Genomic DNA, 22,741 nt, shown 5'->3' with positions numbered 1-22,741 from the left:
TAATAACATCATAATGCACAGTGCCTTGACGCCACCGTCCTTAAACATATCACTGATTTTCTTCTCTGTAGGGCTTCTGATACCACGAACCACTAGAAATCTTTAACCCGTGTCAGACAAACTCACCGCATCACTAATGTTTTGATTGTTCTCCGGTCCTCGCAAATGCTACTCATGCCGTGGCTTGACCATCTCTCTCTCTCTCTCTCCCTCTCTCTCTCTCTCTCTCTCTCTCTCTCTCTATATATATATATATATATATATATATATATATATATATATATATATATATATATATCTCATACTTTTATCCTCTATAAATTCCTATTAAACTTTAAACATTTTTACACCACCATCTATTTTATTCTCTATTTATTTTAACCTACATTTTCTTTTTCATATTATCACCTTAAATGGACCCAAATGGTTTCCCGTTTGCTCCACCCCAACCATGGGAGTAAGAACAAGGAAATCGCATTGGTTTATGTTTGGATCTACGTTTTGGAGGAGAATCGAGCCAATAACTTGCAAAGTTTTTGAAAATTTGGAGCCGTATTATCGATCTTTTCACAATGAAATAGTCTTGAACCCTATCAGACACTCCACGAACTCAACGTTAAGTGGAGTGATTTTTACCAAAAGGTGTCATGTTAAATGACATCTACAATACTACAACACAATTGTTAATGGACGTAGGAACTAGGAATGCTAATGAAATTGACATTTTGGAGGTGGGTACTGAGCAATACCAAATGAAAAATAATGGGACGACCTTTGCCCATAAAACCATAAAACCGTTTGGGATGTTTTTAAAACATAATTTTTTTTATCGATGCTTTTATTAAATAATTCTTTGTAATGTTATAGTTACAATCAGTATAACTTTTTTGAAAATAAAAATAAAAATAGTTACAATCAGTATAAAACATAGCCATCGGTAGTTACACTTACTACACAAGGTACAACACCAGTAATGCTATATAACCCACGTACAATTGCACATGTAAACAAGTATATATATATAATATATTAACACCCAAAAAACTAATCAGCATCAGCACTAAAATCAGGTTCAGGGGGTTTCGGTAAATTGACCAATTCCCTCCTCATATTCAGATTCCGCTCCCTGTCCCCATCCCGATTCCGATTCCGGTGAACCCCACGAACAGCATTCGTTGCAAACTTCGACACCAAGAACGTAACACCAAGGCTGCGAGAACCTCCATCACCATCACCACCACCATCCAATTCCACCTCTTCTTCCTCCTTCCGCCGGAGCATCTTCCGCCTGCAATACCGCCGCCAAGCCGCCTGAATAAAACACGCCGCCCAAGTCCGCCACTGCTGTGAATAAAATCTGAAAGTATGCTGCACCTGTCTACTGTGTAGCCGCCTAAACTGGCCAGCAACAAATTTCAACTCATCAGCCTTTAACGCAAACGCCTCCACCTCCCTCAAGGCCATTACAGTTCTAGTTGAAGAAGGAAGGTTTGAACCAGATTTCGGATCGAGTGCCCATGTCAAAAGCTCCTCCCCACAAAAGTCTCCTTCTTTCAATAAACTCCGGTTGAAAAATCCAGTTCTCCCTCCATCAGTTGTTACACTCTCGAGGCGACCTCGGATTATGAACAACATTTCATCAACAGGGTCACCTTCTCTTACAATGTAAGTGTTATCGGTGCATAAACATGGTTTTAATCGTTCACAAATCGCATCCAACAATCTCTCGTCCATGTCCTCAAACAAAGGAACCTGTAAAGAAAGAATCATGTAAACTGTAGGTTTGTTTAGTGTTGTTGTAAAAAGCAAAATGTGTGGTGAAAGTTATTAATTACCCTTTTGACCAAAGAGAGACAAAGATGACGCTTTATGTCGCGTCTCAAATCCTTGGGTAAACTCAGAACCAAATTTTCTTCATCCACTCCACGAGTTTCTAACCACTTGTACTGATCGTAACGTCTTACACGCTCACGAAGATCTTGCGGAAGTAACCGGTGATGCATCCACTGCTCCGAGTCACGTCTCTTAACTCTCATTTCTTCAAGACGAATAGTAAGAGATTGAAGGTATGTCTAAAAAACCAAAACAATCATGTCAATCTCACTTCAAACACCTCAATTACATTTCCATTTTGTGGGTCCTATTTATGACATGACATAACAGATTATATAGTGTTGTGTTTAAATAATCCTGTGTTGTGTGGGCATGTATTGGACTAAGACTGATGTCAATGAAACAAAAAATTTCAGTTTCTTCACCTAACCTGCATGTTGCCTATCAAGAGGGCAAAGAGAATGAGCCCTGAAATTGCTAGTGTAATCGAAAATATAGACTCTCCGGGATACGTGCTCGTTTGAAGCCCTTGGCCGAGAGTACTGTAACAAAAAGAAAAATATTATTAGACCGTAATTCCTTCTAGGGCTATATTTTGATGATGAGGATGAGGAGGACATTAACGTCTTTTATACAAGCGACATTTACATCAGTCTCAGTCTAATATAACAAATCAATTAACCTCAAATTTTGCAGGCCCCACCACAAGCAGTACAAGTACTTTGATACAAACTTATTTGACGAAACGATGCCCGAAGACAAAGCCTGCCCGAAAATCCCAAAATCAAACGGCGGATTATCGCCATCTGGCGTGCAAGCTTCGGTTAATACTGAGTTACTGATACTGCTCCAGTTGTTGTACCCTGGCACGTGGTTGTTTCCACAATACAACAAATTTACATCATGACCACTTCGTTCACAAGCCATTTGCCAACATGTATCATTTCGCTCTACTGACAATATGTACCAAAAGGCCCCAACTATCTGTAGAAAAATAAACATAATTATTATTTTTACTTAATCTGAAAAGCTATATATGAGTGTTTCTTTTTTACTAAAATGACGCTTTCTCCATTAAATCTTAACTTATTACAAATTGTGCGTAATTATTTTTTTTTCTTTCCATTTTCCAAAGTTTGCGATGATTTTTTTCATATATTTTTTAAACATTAGACAACACTTACGTGACTAGCGAGCATGTACAACAACAAATAATAAGCAGCACCAGCCCATGTAGTTTCAGCAATGACACCAGCAGTCCTTTTTAATTCAGAAGTCAAAGGTACAATTCGTGCAAATCTTGGGATATATTGAAGTAACACAATAAAAAATAGTGATTGTTTTGTAGAGAGTACATCTGCACCTTTAGACCCATGTAGATATTTCCAAATAATAATCTGCAAAATTGTAAAACACAAAACAATTAGATGTTTTAAGTTGTGAAATTGAGATAAGGTCATAAAATAGCAATGTAATTTTCAGTATGTCCCACGTAGGTTGCTATGCCTAGTCTATCAAAAAGTGTCCCAACTTTTCAAAAAGTACCTTTGCTATTTTACGACCTTATATGCTAAGTTAATAACTTTTCAACCAAATCTTAGCTTATCTAATTCTAACCTGTGGTAGGGGCAAGATAGCAAGAAAATCAATAATAAAATACCACTTCAAGTATCTTTTAGCTATTTGTGTAGGATCTATCACAAGTTCACCCCTTCCAAAAACTCGAGATGAAGGAGCAATGAAAGCAGTTCTAAATTGAAGAGCCATGTGAATAAGATAAAAAGAATCAACAAAGGTTCGAATCGTTGTAGCTATAATAGCTAAATTTTGGTCTATACCAAGGCAAGTTTTAGACTGATCAAAAACCGGAAGATAGAAAAAAAGTGGGTCCAATGATACGGCTAAAATACAAGAAACAACAAAGAATTTGTTCCATGTTAGAAGGAATTTATCTTGAGGGTCAAAGATCTTTTTCTCTGAGACTTTAAGATCTTCAGCAAATATAGCACGAGTTACACCGAGTTTAAGTGATTGGCCTATTGATTTAAGTCCTTTGAATCCATGTTTGTTTATGGCAAGTGAGGAAGCGGGTGATGATGATGATCTTGAATCTAGATCATCCAACCTGTGAATATAGATGTAAATAACAATGATGATCTTGAATTTGATTTTGATTCGTAATATACTTGAGAAAAATGATTACCTCATGAAATGAGGCTTTGAACTACATTTGAACATTTTTACTAATGTTAACACATAAATCCAACTGTACAACATAAAACAGTGTTAGGGAACTACTAGTATCCAGGTTTTGAATCCATTTAAGGATTTGTGTCTGATGTTTAAAAAATATCTGAAAAAGTGAGGAAATTGAATGAAATAATAAATGAGGGAATCTTGTAAAAAGTCAGTTGTTTCTAATAAAACAACTATATGAGATGACTAATTTCTAATAAGAAACAGGGGAAAGAACAATGTGACGAAAATTTCAACAGTTATTACAGATTAATGTTGTTTAGTTGAGTTTTCTTTGAAATTGATGAAAAAATTTAGTATAAACGTCAATTTGTCGATTTTAACCCAGTTCGTTCATTATCAAACTCGTTAAAATTCGGTACATTCACACAAGATCATTATGTTCGGGCTAATGCATGTCAATTAACTTCAAAAAGAAACGCGAAAGAATCATCACAAAGTGAAACCCAAAACTAGAAACAAATCTGACCCAGATTATTTGTTTGAAAACTATCCAAATCAAAAACTGTAATCTGTTACATGAACATGTAAAGAGTAATTAGAAACATTAGTGGAAATTGAACTTACAGTTGAAAAAAGTCCGCCGAACTATAACATCGGCATCGTTGGAGTTAAATTCGGAGACGATTTAGAGAAGTTATGGTGCAAAAGAGGCGAAAAAAGCGATCGAGGAATCGGGGTTACAAAGAAATGGTGGAAAGTATTTTCTCTTTTGGCAAGTGAGATGTATAAAGGAATCGAACTTCAGATTTAATTTGTTTCGATTGACGTTGTATTGTTTTGAACCACCGCCCAAGTATGCTCTTTTTCAAGATTTTTTTTAATGTTTATATTATATTAGTTATTAAATCAAGTAAGTTACAGAGATGGTCCATATCGTCTTTGAAAAGTTATAGATTTAGTCCAAAGGTTTCATTTGCACTCAAAGTTTTTTTTTTATTTTTTTCCACATATTGATCCCTTAGGCTAATACCCGTTCGTTCTCTCTCTCTCTCTCTAGCCAATTAGAAAGAAACTAAGAAAAGAAGAGACACTCTGGAACAATTTTTCTACTTTAATTCTTGAACTCAAACATATGATTACATTCAAATAAATATGCTTCTAAACTTCATGCAACAAATAAACAGGAGAAAAGAATGGGAACATGACCTACTCCACTATTGGCAAACATGCTAATTAATATTAAGGAAACACGCATGCAAAATGAAAGGTGAGTTCCTAATAAAATGCAACAAGCTACTCTTTGACTAAATAGAAGGAAACATGGCTGAAGAAAATAGGCTAAATAGGTTCGTATCAATACTCGTGCTCTAAAAAATGGCCTTGTCCTCAAGGCCGAGATTGTATTGTGTGTTGAAGGTCCACGGTGGTTCGGTTTCGGATTGAAGAAGGAGGAATTTGAGTGGGTTGCATTGATGACCCGGTTGGTATTTAGCAAAGACCTCCGGAACGTCGTTTCTGCATCTTGGTGGGGCTTAACCGTTTGATTGGAAGTGTTGTGGGAAGTGGTGGAGGGGTGGGCAATAATGATGGTCCATATGGTCTTTGAAAAGTTATAGATTTAGTCCAAAGGTTTCATTTATTGCACTCAAAGATACTTTTTTTTTTCTTTCACATATTGGTCCCTTAGGCTAATGCCCGTTTGTGCCTTCAAGTCAAGTCTTGTCATGTGTGTTGGGACTTTTTATTTATTTATCTATTTATTTTTTTAAAACGATAAATCTAACCTACTCCTAAACTATTCCTTAAATCCATCTATGTCCACGAATGGACTTAAACTCAAAACCTCAAGGAGGGAGGGCAACACCGGATACCGCTGGGCTACAATTGTCCTCCTCTATCTCTCTTTCTCTAGCTATATATATATATATATATATATATATATATATATATATATATATAGAAAATGCATAAACCTAAAAAAACCCTAAAAATGTACTAAAAAAATACTTTGAGATATTTAATCTTTTTTTTTACTTTACAAACATAAAAATCGCTACTTTTAAAAAAAACATCAGAAAAAATAAAAAATAAAAATTTTTATTATAAATTTTTTTTCAAATTTTTTTTTTCAGTCAATTTGTTCCAAAACCTACGATTTTTAGCGCTATAAACTCAAAAAAAGATTAGATTGTAACATCCTGTTTCAGATCGTCTGTGATTTAGGGTTCGTGCGCTACAACCCAGGCATGAGGAAGCCTTGAGACTACGATGAGTTACTAGAAGCGTAGGGCTTCTCGCGACCTTTCCGTGGATATGAGGTTCGTTGGAAACAAACTTATAACGAAGAAGCTATGATAGTTTGAAGTTTTGGCAAGTTTAATCCTTATTGAGAAATGGGTGGCAAATGAGTACGCAGGGCGTAAGTATGTGTACGCTCAACGTACTTATGTGTGTAGCATGGACGCGAAGACCACGTAGTACGATGGGCGTACCAGAGGGTACGCTGGGCGTACTAGGCAGAGAATGTAAACCCTAATATTTTGAGGTGACCCTATTTAAGGAACATGATGACCTCATTTTCAGCCACCATTTCCAGCCTACAACTCCTCTCAAAACCCTAATCTCGTTTCCATGGCTTGTGTGAGTGTTGTGGCTCATTTGAGTGTTTTTGGTGAAGCTCTTAGTGAAGAAGGAGTCTTGAAAGAGGATAGCTTGTGCTTCTAGCTTGTGGATCTGAGTTCTACCCTTGTTGGTGCATCTTCCAGAGGTATAAAGTTCGAAACTTGCTCATTGTTGTTCTAGTTCTTGTTTTGGGTCCATTTTTAGGGTTTTATGTCCCAAAGATTGGAACTTTGTGAGTTTGGTGAACTCCATAGCAAATCTCCCGTCCTTTTAAGTGTATTGGGTTGCCTTGATTCATAAAAATGAGAACTTGGTCGTCTAGACTTCTTCATGCATGTGTTAAGAGGATTTAAGAGAGTCTTAATGGTTATTTTGGAAGTTGGGTCCCATTAAGACATGCAAACTGATAAAGTCGCCAACTTTATCAGTTAGGAGCTTCTAACAAAGCTTCCCTGAGGTCTGGATGCTTTGGGCTGAAGTGGTTAAGTCGAAAATGGAGTTTCTGGACCTCAACATTACGCCCCGCGTAAGTCTTGGTACGCCCCGCATACTGGTCTAGTTTCCCAGATCAGGATTTGTGTGTCTGCTGAGCGTACCAAGGGAGGTACGCCCCGCATAATCTCGTTGTGGGCTATTTGGGCTAAATCTCGTATTGGGCCTGAATTTTTGGGCTTGTTGTATTGGAGATTTTGGATCAGTGGAATATATATATATATATATATATATATATATATATATATATATATATATATATATATATATATGTCTTGGGCCCTTGTGTTGGGCTTGCCATTTGGACTTAAGTTTAAGGGTTGGGCCTTGGGAGGGCCCATTTAGTATTGGGCCTTGGTGGGCCTAATGGGCTTGGGTTATTTATGGGCTGGTTAGTGGACTATCTTTAGACCTAATGAGTGAGGGTTTGGTCTTAGATCCTAATTAGGTTAATTGTGGGTTTGGCTCAGTGTTAGAGGCCGGTGTACAACAACATTTGTAAGAGCTGTTCATCATCCGAGGTGAGTCTTCTCACTATACTTACCTGAGTGGTAATCATTGTGTGACCAAAGGGTCTTATGTGCTTATACTGAGTTATGTGATATCATGCATTTTGTCTTTGTGATTTATGCTATATATTACTCTTGTGCCTTATTGAGTTATTTTGTTCTTGTAAGACCGGAGGGTCTTCACTGAGATACCAGACTGGAGGGTCCGACCCGAGCTGTGAGACCGGAGGGTCTTCACTGAGACAAATGACCGGAGGGTCCTTATCGAGATATAGCCATGAGAGGCTAATTATTTGCATGTGGTATTTTGGGGAAATCACTAAGCTTCGTGCTTACCGTGTTGTGTGATATGTGTTTCAGGTACTTTTCAGGATCGCGGGAAGGCGCCGACTTGATTGTACACACCAGTTAGAGATCATGATTTTGAGGATTTTGGGATTTTATCAAACACGGTTGACTTGTGTTTTGACAAATTATACATTTTGTGATTCTTGAGAAATGTGATATTGAGTTTATGTGATTTTAAAAATGAAAATTTTATTTGAAAATTTAGAGTGTTACAAGTTGGTATCAGAGCCTTGGTTTGAGGGATTCAGATGTAATCTCGGGTATGTCTGGACTCAAACTGAGGATTTGAGAAAATTTTCTAAAAAAAAGAAATGATTTTTCTAAAACGAGTAAGAGTTTAAAGAGAAAACGACACGAAGCAGTGTGTACAATCAGCCAGAGCCCGAGCGGTGATTTCCCAAAATACCATTACTTGTTTACATTATGAGATATTTATGAGATGTTAGAGATGCATGCTAGAGGATAGGCTATGTATTTCAGAAATTAGGGCTAGAGTTGCCTGATTCATGATGACTTAGCCTAGGGGATGCTATTGATTGATATTACCTGCTATTTGCTCTATGTATGTGCTGAGTAGGAGTGACTAGAAAGAATCTTTTAGAGAGAGCTTGGAGTAGAGGAGTAATCTAGGAGAGATACCTAGATGTGCATTTGAGGAATCTACTGAGAGAGTAGTTAGATACCACGAGAGGTAGGGTTGCCTGAGTGTGGTGACACCTTTTGAGTTGTGAATAGAGCGAGTGGAGTTGTAAGCTAGAGTGGCTTTATGTGCTGGTAGTGGATATTTGATGCCCAAATGCTGCTTGCTTTGTGCTTTGTAGAGCTCTTGATGATGGGAGTCATCTACTAAGTGAATATGACGATATTCAGGAGGTAGATGGCTGGCATCATGAGGAGTTCTTCAGCAGCTGATGGCAGGGAAGTGTGAGAACCTAGGAGAGCCTAAAGAGTAATTTTAGTGCGATGAGTATGCTGTTTAGAGGTGAGTATTCGCTGGAGAGCGAGCATGTGCAAGGGGATGGGTGATCGAGGAGGTCGAGCAGCTACTTAGGAAATTTGGGACGATCCGTGTGGAAAGTATGGGTAGATGTGGCAGGTAGTATGGGACCGTACTACTGAAAGCAGAGGACCCATACTCGAAACATGGATAACTCGAGAGGTTCTAAGTAGCAGATTGAGGGGGAGATAACATGGTTCGGCTACCATGATGTGGAGCAGAAAGTGCTTCCGTCCTTACCAGTTATCTCGCTGAGGTTGTTCAGACTGAGAGTGGATATGGTAGTTGTAGGGCCAAAGAGCCATGTCGATCGAGCTTCAACAAAGTGTACCTTGCAAGGAAAATTGAGTTTAGATCCCGCGGGGTCTGACTGCCGAGCTGCCAGTTGGAGTCGCAGGACTCAAGGAGAAGTGGAGATAATGCCTTGTGGAGGATTGTAGTGTGGGTTGAGTGATCGGCCGATGGTTGAGATGTCACTCTCTGTGACGAGAATTACACTATTTTCGCTTTCCGTGTGGAGCGAAAGAGACAGTGAGCTTCCGGTTTCATAGTTTGAAGGTAAGCACCGTGGGGTAGCATGTATTTGTGATATTTTCACCAGAGTATTTGTGGTATGACTGCTACGAGGTATTTCTTATACTGTGAGAGAGTCATCAGAGGGGACTGAGATGGATGAGGACAAGGATATGCCTTAGTAAGTATAGTAAGGCATATTTTAGCGACAATTCCAGGTAATCATGAGGAGTATATCGGGTGGTGGCACTCGTTGTCTACATTACATATCGACAGTAAGGGTTGAGAGTCGTAACTAACTCGGGATAGTCGAGATGTCTGGTGGTGTGTCAGTACGAAATTTTGGGTGACTAGAGGCAGTCACATTGGGAGGATTCTGAGGTTTTCATCTGAGATTCAGGATACTCAGAGTTATTTGGTCATTATCTGGAAGGTCATTGAGTGCTGCGTGGTACGTTCCATGAGTCGGGAAGGGTACATCTGGTGGGCCAGTTTGTAGTGTGGTTTGTTTGGTATGTCAATGGACGATGGTTCGAACCCTAAGTGGGGGAGAACGGGGTATTATGTGGGGAGGATCCTCAATCTGATGCGGTATAGAAGTTTGGGTTATGGGGATCTGCGGCCCGAGTATATGAGACTGGGGCCATGTGGTAGTCGAGGCAACGTACATACCGAGATGATGCATGTTGCACATGCTCAGGAGAGAATGAGTGTTTTCACGGCAGGTGGCCATTGGACATGAATCCGATTAGGGTCCGTGTTTCTTCGGGTGTGTCCATAGCTTGAGTTTCGAGACGGTTGGGTTGCTGAGGTCGAGATTCGATTGCTGAGAGATTGATAGTTCGGTGTATAGATTGTTATATGTACTCCGGGAAGGGCAGCAGTTGATTTGTCAATCAACTTCAATGTCGGCATGAGTAGCTTCGCATGGGCGTGATCAGTAGAGGATGGGGCTTTGGATGGTCGTCAATGTGTTCTCATTCATGGACGATTCCTCCGTGCTTCAAATTGTGAGTTGGGGTACTTCAAGGGTTCGAGTTGTGTGGGTAGAAGATCAGTGGTCGTGGAAAGACATCGTGAGATTCTGTGAGGGTGTATCGAGGTATCCGAGTATGATGTCCTAAATTGTTGGGTTATTATGAGGTTTGGGTTTGTCAGATGACAATTGGAGCATCAAGTGACTATATTTCCAGATGCGAGACCATCAGTTAATTGTCGCCAAACGGGGATTGTCCAAGGGTGTGACTATACTGAGGAAAGTGCCTTGTCTACGAGAAATTTCGTCAAGGGTAGTGATGCATAATCTGGGTAGGTGTGTGCACCTATCTATGTTGGACCGTGGAGCATGAGTTAATGAACTCGGTGTGGTGATGACTTGATGAGGAAATTATGGGGTGATAAGAGAGTGAGTGGATCCGAGTGGGAGTAATCACTTAGGACAGTAAGGGGAAAACCGTGGGATGAGCCCATGGAGAGTGAGAGAGTGTTGTAAGACTACGGAGAGCCATAGCATACACGAGTCAGTAAGAGAGTATTGTAAGACTACGGAGAGCCGTAGCATTCACGAGTTAGTGGGAGAGAGAGTATCGTAAGACTATGGAGAGTCGTAGCATTCACGAGTTAGTAAGAGAGAGTATCGTAAGACTACGGAGAGCCGTAGCATTCACGAGTCGGTAAGAGAGAGTGTGTCATAAGACTGCGGGGAGCCGTAATACTCATCAGTCAGTGAGAGAGTGTTGTAAGATTGCGGGGAGCCGTAGCATTCACTAGTCAGAGTGTGATGTAGAGGGGTTTTTAAGCGTGGGTAGCCTTGCTAAATGAGTCCGCGGGAACCTGGTGGCCGGACCAGGGGCGAGACTGGGGTCACTGTGATGGTAGGAAACTGTATTATCTCAATTGAGGGAGAAGTTGTCGCAGATCGAAAGGATGGGAGGAGTAATGTATGTGTGGATTTGCGGATCTCAGGTCTTGAGTTGAGTAACAGATTGGATACGAGTGGTTCCAATTCTATGCCGGGCCAGACTTTTGTGTTTGAGTTGGCTCTATCTGTGTGAATGATAGGCAAGTTGGGAATTTTGGATTTCAGATGAATTCCATTTTGAGCGGTTATGGGTCCCATCTGGTGTTTTAGACCTGGGTGGGTCGATTCGTTTGTCCTGAGGAGGACCACGACACACCCGAAATTAGCAAGTGGTAGATGACAGAGCTCAGAGGTGATGTGTGACTGCAGATTGATTGTAATATTCGCTTGGAGTAAATCGAACTTAGTGATTGTGTGTACAGTGTGATTGGTTGAGATAACTCGGTTGGATCGATCGGCTGTGGAGTTGTATCGCTGGATGTGCTAGAGCCTTGGTGGCCAACTGTTGGGTCGGGAGTCGTTCTTGTATTCAGATTTGGTGTCAAGCATTGAGCGGTAACTGGAGTTATGTTTCGGATATAGGTGGATAGTTCGGTTAGGCATGGTCATCGAGTTCGGGGCCGGAGCTGAATCATCCTGGGGTCGGTAGTGAAATGATTCTGTCTGACGGGAGGTCGGACCTAGTGTAGAGTTTCAGTTTCCATGTGGATCTACAAGTCTTCATTTAGTGTTGAGGGCATAGTATTGAGGTTCACTCTTCAGATGAGTTTTGATAGCAATATCGGTGGTTGGTCCTTTGTGTGAGGTGACCCCCGTTTCTTTGGGTTTCGGTCAGAATCGACTGGTATGTCGGGCATAAGTGTTTTGCAGCTAATTATGGTCAACGACTTGTTCCATCAGTCGCGACAAAGTAACCAGAGTTGGAGGTGTTTTATCTCTGTTATTCGATGAGCGAATAACATGGGGATATTCCGCATGGGCGGTCAGTCGAGGAGACATACGCCTATAGATTCCAAGTTTTGGAGAGGCGGAGTTGGTTCTACAACGGCAAAGGGTTCGTTCTTTTTCGGGTTGGAGGTTTCTGATTGGTTTCGGTTGTCTTGGGGAGATCGTTTATGTTCCGAATATTTGGTTGCGCTTCTCGGGCTAATTGATGGGATCTGAGTAATGATAAGGAGCGATTTCCAGGGTGAAATCAAATTTAAGTGGGGGAGAATTGTAACATCCTGTTTCAGATCGTCTGTGATTTAGGGTTCATGGGCTACAACTTGGGCACGAGGAAGCCTTGAGACTGCGACGAGTTACTAGAAGCGCAGGGCTTCTCGCCACCTTTCTGTGGATATAAGGTTCATTGGAAACGGACTTATAACGAAGTAGTTATGATAGTTTGAAGTTTTGGCAAGTTTAGTCCTTATTGAGAAATGGGTGGCAAATGAGTACGCAGGGCGTAAGTATGTGTACGCTCAGCGTACTTATGTGCATAACATGGACGCGGAGACCACCTAGTACGCTGGGCGTACTAGGCAGAGAATGTAAACCCTAATATTTTGAGGTGACCCTATTTAAGGAACATGACGACCTCATTTTCAGCCACCATTTCCAGCCTCCAACTCCTCTTAAAACCCTAATCTCGTTTCCATGGCATGTGTGAGTGTGGTGGCTCATTTGAGTGTTTTTGGTGAAGCTCTTGGTGAAGAAGGAGTCTTGAAAGAGGATAGCTTGTGGATATGAGTTCTACCCTTTTTGGTGCATCTTCTAGAGGTATAAAGTTCGAAACTTGATCATTGTTGTGCTAGTTCTTGTTTTGGGTCCATTTTTAGGGTTTTATGTCCCAAAGATTGGAACTTTGTGAGTTTGGTGAACTCCAGAGAAAATCTCCCGTCCTTTTAAGTGTATTAGGTTGCCTTGATTCATAAAAATGAGAACTTGGTCGTCTAGACTTCTTCATGCATGTGTTAAGAGGATTTAAGAGAGTCTTAATGGTTATTTTGGAAGTTGGGTCCCATTAAGACATGCAAACTGATAAAGTCGCCAACTTTATCAGTTAGGAGCTTCTAACAACGCTTCCCTGAGGTCTGGATGCTTTGGGCTGAAGTGGTTAAGTCGAAAATGGAGTTTCTGGACCTCAACATTACGCCCCGCGTAAGTCCTGGTACGCCCCGCATACTGGTCTAGTTTCCCAGATCAGGATTTGTGTGTATGCTGAGCGTACTAAGGGAGGTACGCCCCGCGTAATCTCGTTGTGGCCTATTTGGGCTAAATCTCGTATTGGGCTGGATTTTTGGGCTTGTTGTATTGGAGATTTTGGATCAGTGGAATATATATATATATATATATATATATATATATATATATATATATATATATATATATGTGTGTGTGTGTGTGTGTGTGTGTGTTGGGCCCTTGTGTTGGGCTTGCCATTTGGACTTAAGTTTAAGGGTTGGGCCTTACGACGGCCCATTTAGTATTAGGCCTTGGTGGGCCCAATGGGCTTGGGTTATTTATGGACTGGTTAGTGGACTATCTTTAGACCTAATGAGTGAGGGTTTGGTCTTAGATCCTAATTAGGTTAATTGTGGGTTTGGCTCAGTGTTAGAGGCTGGTGTACAACAGCATTTGTAAGAGCTGTTCATCATCCGAGGTGAGTCTTCTCACTATACTTACCTGAGTGGTAATCATTGTGTGACCGGAGGGTCTTATGTGCTTATACTGAGTTATGTGATATCATGCATTTTGTCTTTGTGATTTATGCTATATATTACTCCTGTGCCTTATTGAGTTATTATGTTTTTGTGAGACCGGAGGGTCTTCACTGAGATAACAGACTGGAGGGTCCGACCCGAGCTGTGAGACCGGATAGTCTTCACTAAGACACATGACTGAAGGGTCCTTATCGCCATGAGAGACTAATTATTTGCGTGTGGTATTTTGGGGAACTCACTAAGCTTCGTGCTTACCGTGTTGTGTAATATGTGTTTCAGGTACTTTTCTTGAGAAATGTGATATTGAGTTTATGTGATTTTAAAAATGAAAAATTTATTTGAAAATTTAGAGTGTTACATAGATATCTTAAAGTATTTGTTTTCTATGTATTATTATTGATTTTCTAGGTTTTAAGGTTTCCAAACCGTTATGCAATATATATATATATATATATATATATATATATATATATATATATATATATATATATATATATATATATATATATGGAAGGGTTCTATTGAAAACAAAAACTCAAAAAAACCATAAAAATACAAAAAAATAAAAAATACTTGAGATAAAATTTTTTTTATTTTTTTTTATTTTTTGACTTTACATAGCTTAAAATCTTACATTTTTTAGTAAATTCGCTGAATTTGTTTTGAAAAAAACCAAAAGAATTAATTATTTTACATCGTATTTATTAAAAAGTGTTAGATTTTAAGCTATGTGAAGTAAAAAAAAAATTGTGATCTCAAAGTATTTTTTATCCATTTTTAGGATTTGTAGGGTTTTTTGTTTTTCAAAGAACCTAAATCTCTCTCTCTCTCTCTCTCTCTATATATATATATATATATATATATATATATATATATATATATATATATATATATCAAGATCTACAACTAAGCTACCATCATGGAAGAAAGAACAAACTTGCAACTATGGATCATTTCTTAATTCTCATCAACAAGATAAAATTCAAAAAGAAATCATAATCCTAAACCCTAGAAAATCAATAATAATACATAGAGAACGGTTAGGATTTAGCTTAAAGAGTAAAAAAGTGAACGGAGCCCACATGAGGGAATTAAGATTTTTTAAAAAATCACTTAGAAACCCCATCTTTACAAATAATGGCCTAAATATACTTTTGGATATAGCTAAACTACCAAAATGAAAGTTGTAGTACTTGTCGATAGCTACGTGTGGATATAAAGAACACTGAAAACGGAGGCCATATGCAGAATATACGAATTTTACAAAATCAACATTTCTAGACTCGCGAAACGCACGACACGCGCATGATGCACCTTTTGAAGACTAGATCCGAGACGATGTGAGAGAGGTGGCTGTGAGGGGAAGGGACACGTGTCCGTGCCCGGGTGGAGCCAGTGCACAAATATGCGGTGTGTACCCATGAAAATACAATAATACATGACCTGCTTTCCAAAACTTGCTATAGATAGCAGGTCAAGGCCTACTCTGTTCTTACACCACAACCAGATAACTCTCGCATAAACTCCGACCGCTCCGTAGCCAAGCAATCCCGAGTCTCCGACGCTTCCGAAGCAACCTCTCGAGAGCTCGAAAATCACGCTACGAGGGTGTGTTCACAACCCTACTTTTTACGTTTTTTTTAAAAGTTTTTTTAGGGTGAATTCATGTTAATTTAAGTACTGATTTTATTGTTATCGCTGATATATATATATATATATATATATATATATATATATATATATATATATATATATATATATATATATATATATATATTATATCGTAAGTTAATTTGTACCCATATTTTAACGTTGTTATGCTAAATTTTTATGGATAATACTATGTCTCATCGTTACCCTGGTCAATTTTTATGGATAATATTAAGCATAGTGGTTACACTCCCCAAAATATATATATATATATATATATATATATATATATATATATATATATATATATATATATATATATATATATATTTTGAAGATCTTTTGCGAACCCATATTTTCCCACGAACCACTTTTAAAATGCGAACATTTTATGTGATATTTTTTTTCAAAAAAGTGACAAAAAACCAAATCGTTCCTATTGAAGCATATTCGAAAAAAAATCTCAAATAAAATATGCATATACGATAGGTGCATATGTGCATTTTTTAAGAACTTTGTAAATTTCTGACGTTTGTGCCCATATGCACGTGTCGTATATGCACATTTTTTCGAGATTTATTCTTTGCGAATATGCTTTTATATGACCGATTTGGTGCTTCATGTCACTTTTTTTTGAAAAATAAAATATTACACAAAAAGTTCGCATTTTAAGAGCGGTTCGCAGAAAAATATGGCTTAGCTAAAGTTCCTGACCCTATATATATATATATATATATATATATATATATATATATATATATATACACACACACACAACAAAATGATGAAATCTTTATGTACTTCAAAGGCTAAACAAAACAAATGTTAAATGAGACAACAATTCTTCAACTTAGCTAAGTAGTTTCACCTAAACCCCGTTCTGTAATTGTTAATCTTAAGTGAGCAAGAGAGTTATATATAGATCTATACGGGGTTGACACCACCATATGTGGTTGCTAGCTACAACCATGAGGTCAAATCACAACAGGGATAACTGTCTAAACATTTATGACGTCTAATGAAGCGTCGTGTGGAGGTTTTTTGTCAGGACCCCGGGAACTCATTGTAACTTTGCCCTGGAGCCTTAAAGAAAGTAATAAGCATAATAGTTAGAACCACTATTAGAAGAAACCTAATAGCAACAATGATATTTGTATACATTATACTACGAGTAATAACAAACGCACAAAAATTAGAGTACTTATGAATAGTAAAATAATAACATAAGGAAAATGTACTTTAACATTGAAACCTTAAAATACTTTTATAACTAAATTAGTTATAGCTAAAACAATATTTTCAAGATATAACATTCAAACATGTGAACTCACAAACATCATTTTGACGTTTTTAAACCACATGTATTCTCAGGGAATTGAAAGTCAGACGTAGCAGTACTTAGAGATTCGTTAATATTTGTTCGATTATTGTTATGATAGTAATTTGTATTTGAACTTCTTGTTTTAAGCTACAAACAATGATGTAATCTATAACTATTGATGAAAAGTAATGTTTATATTATAATTTCATGTATTGTTATTATAATTGATATATGTGATCCACGAAGAGACATCGTACAACCTGGCGTTTCCGCCGTTGGCCGGGGACTGGTATCATAACTATTGGTTCTAGCGAGCTAGTATTTTCTTAGGAATTTACGACTGTAACAAAAATATTATTATTAATTACGCCATTGGTAGACTACTTACGGGGAAGGTGTCTAGAACGAAGTTGTCGCTTGGGTTTCTAGATTTTAGAATGACTATATGCCAAAATGTTCATGCCCTCCGACTTTTCCTACCTGGTTGGCCCTTACTTGATAGTCTTGAAGTACCAAAACAATAATTAATAACAATTCAGATATAGAGTTATATAAACTAATACCCGCGATGAGAATACTTATATATATATATATATATATATATATATATATATATATATATATATACACACACACACACACACAGACAGACACACAACAAAATCCACAAGGACACAAAATCAAGATTTTAGGTCAAATATGATATCTAAAATTATTAGTACAATAAAACGATTGTACCAAAACTAGACCTAGTTGTGCACCTGTGTTTTATTATGGTCCGACCATGGCTTAACTTGGATATAGTAGTTGTCAATCTAAATACTTGAGGATTCTTTAGGACTAAGAGTCAGGGTCTCGAGTCACACATCTGATATCCACTGCATAGGGACCCACTTGATTACTGGTAATATCTTATAAGTACTTATACTCAATAAATACTTGTATTGATTTTTTAGTACATTCTCACTCATTTACATCTATCCTATTGATGTCTTATATAGGATGACCGAGCCATTATGGTGGATATGTGCTTATGGATGAAAGTTCCATTTATCGATAGAGCAAGTAGTACCCCATTCCTCGCCGGCCGAGGACACTTAGTCCCTGGAAGTTCCAGCACCATCATCACCCCTGACATCAGAGAAGGATCCCTTCGAGAATGACGATTCTGAGGAGACATCTGATGATCCAAATACAAACCCATCCAAGACATTAGAGGGAGATACCACTAGTGACGAACCAAATTAGTAGGAGGTTGACTATTTAGACACATAGACTGACTACTCAGCTCACCAGGATAAACATGTCTATACTGAGCCTAGTGAGGACGATGAGTTGGACCCTAACCTAGAGCCAACACCAACATTAGAGACTCCAAGGTAGACTGAGATCCCTGAGGTAGCTTCAACGAAGAGAGCATGTTTACCTCTCTCATCCTTTCAGACCTTCCGAATCACATCCAAAGGATCACTGATGGCACATAATCCTCGCAAGAGCGTTATGATTCCTAGTCGGAAAAGGGCCGCATCACCACTCTCATAACCATTAGCACCCAAGAGACTGCATATCATCCGCCCCTGGATGAGACATGTTAGAGAGTGGCGAGATGAGGACACCATTAGATCCACGTATGAGATTGGAGAGTGTAACGACGTAAATTTTCAAACAAATTTTACACTTTAAAATCGCATACTTTTCATAACATATTGTATAAAAATCTCGTTTATTCAAATTACAAAACACAACTCCATTAATAATCCAGGATCCTCAAAACATAACTCTTTCTCTGGTGTGTACAATCAAGCCGGTGCCGTCCCGCGATCCTGAGAAATCTGAAACACATAACACATAACACGGTAAGCACAAAGCTTAGTGAGTTCCCCAAAATACCACATACACATATTAGCCACTCGAGGCTATAACTCTGTAAGACCTTCCGGTCAATGTGTCTCAGTGGGACCTTCCGATCCCACAACTCTGGTAGACATTCCGGTCCTACCCATGATGACCTTCCGGTCCTAACTCTGTAGACCTTCTGGTCCTACTCTGTTGACCTTCCAGTCCAAACTCTGTTGACCTTCCGGTCCAACTCTGCAAGCTCAGGACATAGCATATACGTATCACATAGATAACATACATCAAACTCTGTTGACCTTCCGGTCCAAACCCTGTTGACCTTCCGGTCCAAACCATGCAAACATATACATATCACATATATCACATAACACTTATAAACACATAAGACCTTCCGGTCACACATAACTACCACTCTAGGTAAGGTATAGTGAGAAGACTCACCTCGGTTAGCAGGTAACCGAAAAGCACTCGGAAATCTTGGACTAGCCTCCGCCTAACACATAAGACAAGCATCTCAATCATTATCCGCCTTATTACTCTTTATACTTTAAATCCTCTTTTCCTCTTTTGACCCTCAGGATGGGTAAAATACCATTTTACCCCTCCTTGGCCCCACCTGCCCCCTTACTGGTCCACTCATGAAGTCAACATAAGTCAACCTGGGTCAACATTCTATGTTGACCTGACTCGCCGAGTGCACACCTGTGACTTTCCGAGTCCCCTCGAACTCTCCATGATCTTCCTAGGGTTCGCTCAGCTCACTGAGTTGACTCCCAACTCGATGAGTCAACACTGGCCAAGGCTACTGGGTCACACCCGCTACAACTCGTCGAGTCATCCCGTGGACTCGGCGAGTTGGCTCCATTGAGTTACTCACTCAGCCACCTAAGGTCAGATCTGTAGCTCTAACTCATAGATCTAACCTCCTACTACCCAAAAGTCGCGTAAAGGTCTGATCTTGATGTCCATGCATGGTGTATTTTGCATTATAAACCATAAAAACTCCATTAATGGTTCCTAGCTTCAAAGCCCAATGGTTGCTCCACCATGGCTTCCCACTTTCGAACTCTCTGGACCCTCCAAGGTCCAGATCTATGCTATCAGCTCATAAGAGGGGTTTGATGCATTCAAAACCCCACCAAGAAGGTAATACAAGCCCTAATCCACAAAAGAAAGATCTACTCAAATAGGGAAGAAAGGGGATCCGAATTGATACCTCCAACTGATGCTCCTTGGTTGCAAATCGCGGATCTACAACCTCCTCTGGCCCCTTTGGCTTGAAACCTTCCTCTTCCTTGCAAGACACCCACCAAGAAGCTCAACATGGCTCTCTTTCTTGCCCAAAGCACTCAGGACTCGTTTAGGGTTCTCTCCTCTGAAGGGTAGCCGCAATAACAGACCTTAAGTGCCTTTAAATAGGCTCAGGCCCGGGAGAATTAGGGTTTCTGCCAACAGCGCTGACTCGGCGAGTCATCTCTCCGACTCGTCGAGTCCATTCATTATCCACATCACCAAGCCGTGAACCTACTCGACGAGTTGAGGCACCAACTGGTCGAGTCCCTCCAAAATCCTTAAATTAAATACTTAAAACAATATACTTGGTAAACCGGATGTTACAATTCTCCCCCACTTGAATTAGATTTCGCCCTCGAAATCGCTCCTTAGTCACATATAGATTGAATCCAACAACCCGTAAAGCACTACCAAAAGGATCTCCTACAACAACGATATCTTTTTGCATGGACACCTGAATCCACACAGAAATTCCCAAGTCCAGAACCAAACCAACCCTTCTGCCGCTAGGTTACCCCTTTATGACATTCCCAAAATCTGGAAACTCTAGTGGCCTGGCCCGCCGCCAGACCGCCCATTCAAGCTATCACCATGATATATGCTCCTCGAACACCAACCCTGCTAACTCACTGCTCCACTGATTCACACAAGACAAAGTCCAAAAACCGGCGACCGATCACTCATACCAAACGATCTGAATCACGCCCCAAGGAACGAAAGGGCTCACATCCCACCAGGGGCTCATCCACTGAACTATAACCAGAACTCATCCGAACAATAAACTCTCATCACCCTAATCTCAGACACAAGAGAAATAATCATGCTCGCTCGGAAGTCCTCAACCTCTAAAATCGTAATCCTTCACTTTCTCACATATATCTCTTTTATCATTTAGCACCTGGTCTACTCTCGACCCTACAGTCGGACCTACAGAGGTTACCCACTACATGTCTCAAAACATCTCGCCGCCTTCCCCCTCTCAACAACTATCTCGGTCCATTGTGACACACCAGTCATGAAATTCTCGTTATCCCAAGCGAATACTAAAATCCCCACTGAAGATCGGCTCACCCCTGACCTTTGTCCTCTACGACTCATTAGTTCCATGCATCTCGCGGTACCTCCTAAACCAAGCACTGACCTACACTGGTCTAAGACACCAGATGACAACCAATACCCTTCAACATGGGACTCATCTTTGAATCTGGAATCTCATCTCACCTACCCGACGCACTACCAGAGCCAAACTCAAACTCGAGAGTCTGGTCCGACCCATAATTGGGACCACTCATCCCAATGAATCACTCAACTCCTGACTCATAACCTGCAACCCGCGCATATACCACTTCTCCAATTTCCCTTGGTTGCAATAACCACAACTCAATTCAGAATATAACGATTCCCGACAAATATGGAGACCCCAGTCTCGCCCCTGGTTCGACCACCAGGCTCCCAAAAACTCAAATATTAGGGCTACCCAAGCCTAACACTCTTCTGCGTCATGCTCTGATCAGAGAGTACTTCATCACAACACCCTTTTGCTGAGTAGTGAGTACTACAGCTTCCCGCAGTATCACAACATCCCTCTCGCTGACTAGTGAATACTACGGCTCCCCGTAGCATCACAACACCCTCTCGTTGACTAGTGAGTACTACGACTCCCCGCAGTATCACAACATCCCTCTTGCTGACTAGTGAGTACTACGGCTCCCCATAGTATCACAACATCCTCTCTCATCACCCCACAATCTCATCCTCAGGTCATTACTTCTCTACGTTGACTAACTCACGCTTCACGGCCCAACGTAGATAGGTACACACACCCACCCAGGCTAGCATCACTACTACTGACGACCACCGTCGGGACAAACACTTTTTCTTGCTGCAATTCCCATTCTCAGATAAACCCGCTTGATGTCAATTCGCTGAAAGGGCTCCCATTGGAACCGAAGACACCTGATACACCACTCTCAATCTCATAACTCAAGACTCAAAATAACTTGAAATTCAGGGCATTATACTCGGATACCTCGGTACACCATCACAGGACCTCATGATGACTTGCCTCAGACACTGATCTCTTACTTACAGCGTCATACTCAGATATAGAACGTATCCCTTCAGAATCTTACAATTGATCCTCCTCTCACACAACTTGCAGCTTCGGAGTACCCCGACTCCCGATTGGGACACGGAGGAATCGTCAATGACTCAGAACACATTGGCGACCATCCGAAACTCTTTCCTCTATTGCTCAAAACCCATGCAAGAATACACATACCGACCCTGAAATTGGATGCCCGATCATCTCTTACCCTTTCCAAAGAGCATAGAATAATCCATTCATCGAACCAAAATTTCCCAACTGCCGAAGTATCCCTACGAACCAACCACCTCGAAAAATTCTTATCTACCTCAAGGCCTCTGACCAACGGCCACCTGCCGTGCAGACACTCATCCTTTCTTGAACGCGTACAACATGCATTAACTCCCTCTGCAACTCACATCGACTACCAATAACCCTGGTCTCATGAATCCATA

General features: G+C 40.0%; 1 protein-coding gene across 1 annotated transcript; it reads right to left on the bottom strand.

Moving 5' to 3' along the window:
• Window positions 1-839: 839 nt before the first annotated feature.
• LOC145115109 (putative cyclic nucleotide-gated ion channel 5) lies at window positions 840-4,863 on the bottom strand. Its single transcript, XM_079051286.1, has 8 exons — window positions 4,657-4,863; window positions 4,037-4,099; window positions 3,451-3,958; window positions 3,018-3,230; window positions 2,516-2,817; window positions 2,264-2,375; window positions 1,836-2,072; window positions 840-1,752 (listed from the first exon to the last, which is right to left on the bottom strand). Exons 2-8 carry the CDS (start codon window positions 4,069-4,071, stop codon window positions 1,045-1,047), a joined length of 2,115 nt encoding a protein of 704 aa, XP_078907412.1. The 5' UTR covers window positions 4,072-4,099; window positions 4,657-4,863; the 3' UTR covers window positions 840-1,044.
• Window positions 4,864-22,741: the final 17,878 nt, after the last annotated feature.

The sequence above is a fragment of the Lactuca virosa genome, chromosome 5 (genome assembly GCF_052849685.1).
Source record: "Lactuca virosa cultivar CGN04683 chromosome 5, Lactuca_virosa_CGN04683_v6, whole genome shotgun sequence".
NCBI lineage: Eukaryota > Viridiplantae > Streptophyta > Magnoliopsida > Asterales > Asteraceae > Lactuca > Lactuca virosa.
This window is presented reverse-complemented; position numbering and strand designations above follow the sequence as displayed.

What these genes read in the sequence shown, in the direction of transcription:
- LOC145115109 (XM_079051286.1), bottom strand. Translation starts at nt 4,071, where the DNA reads ATGTTCAAATGTAGTTCAAAGCCTCATTTCATGAG. An exon ending in TCAAAGCCTCATTTCATGAG is followed by an intron (nt 3,959 to 4,036) that starts GTAATCATTTTT and finishes CTATATTCACAG; the next exon opens with GTTGGATGATCTAGATTCAA. An exon ending in CTATCTTGCCCCTACCACAG is followed by an intron (nt 3,231 to 3,450) that starts GTTAGAATTAGA and finishes ACAATTTTGCAG; the next exon opens with ATTATTATTTGGAAATATCT.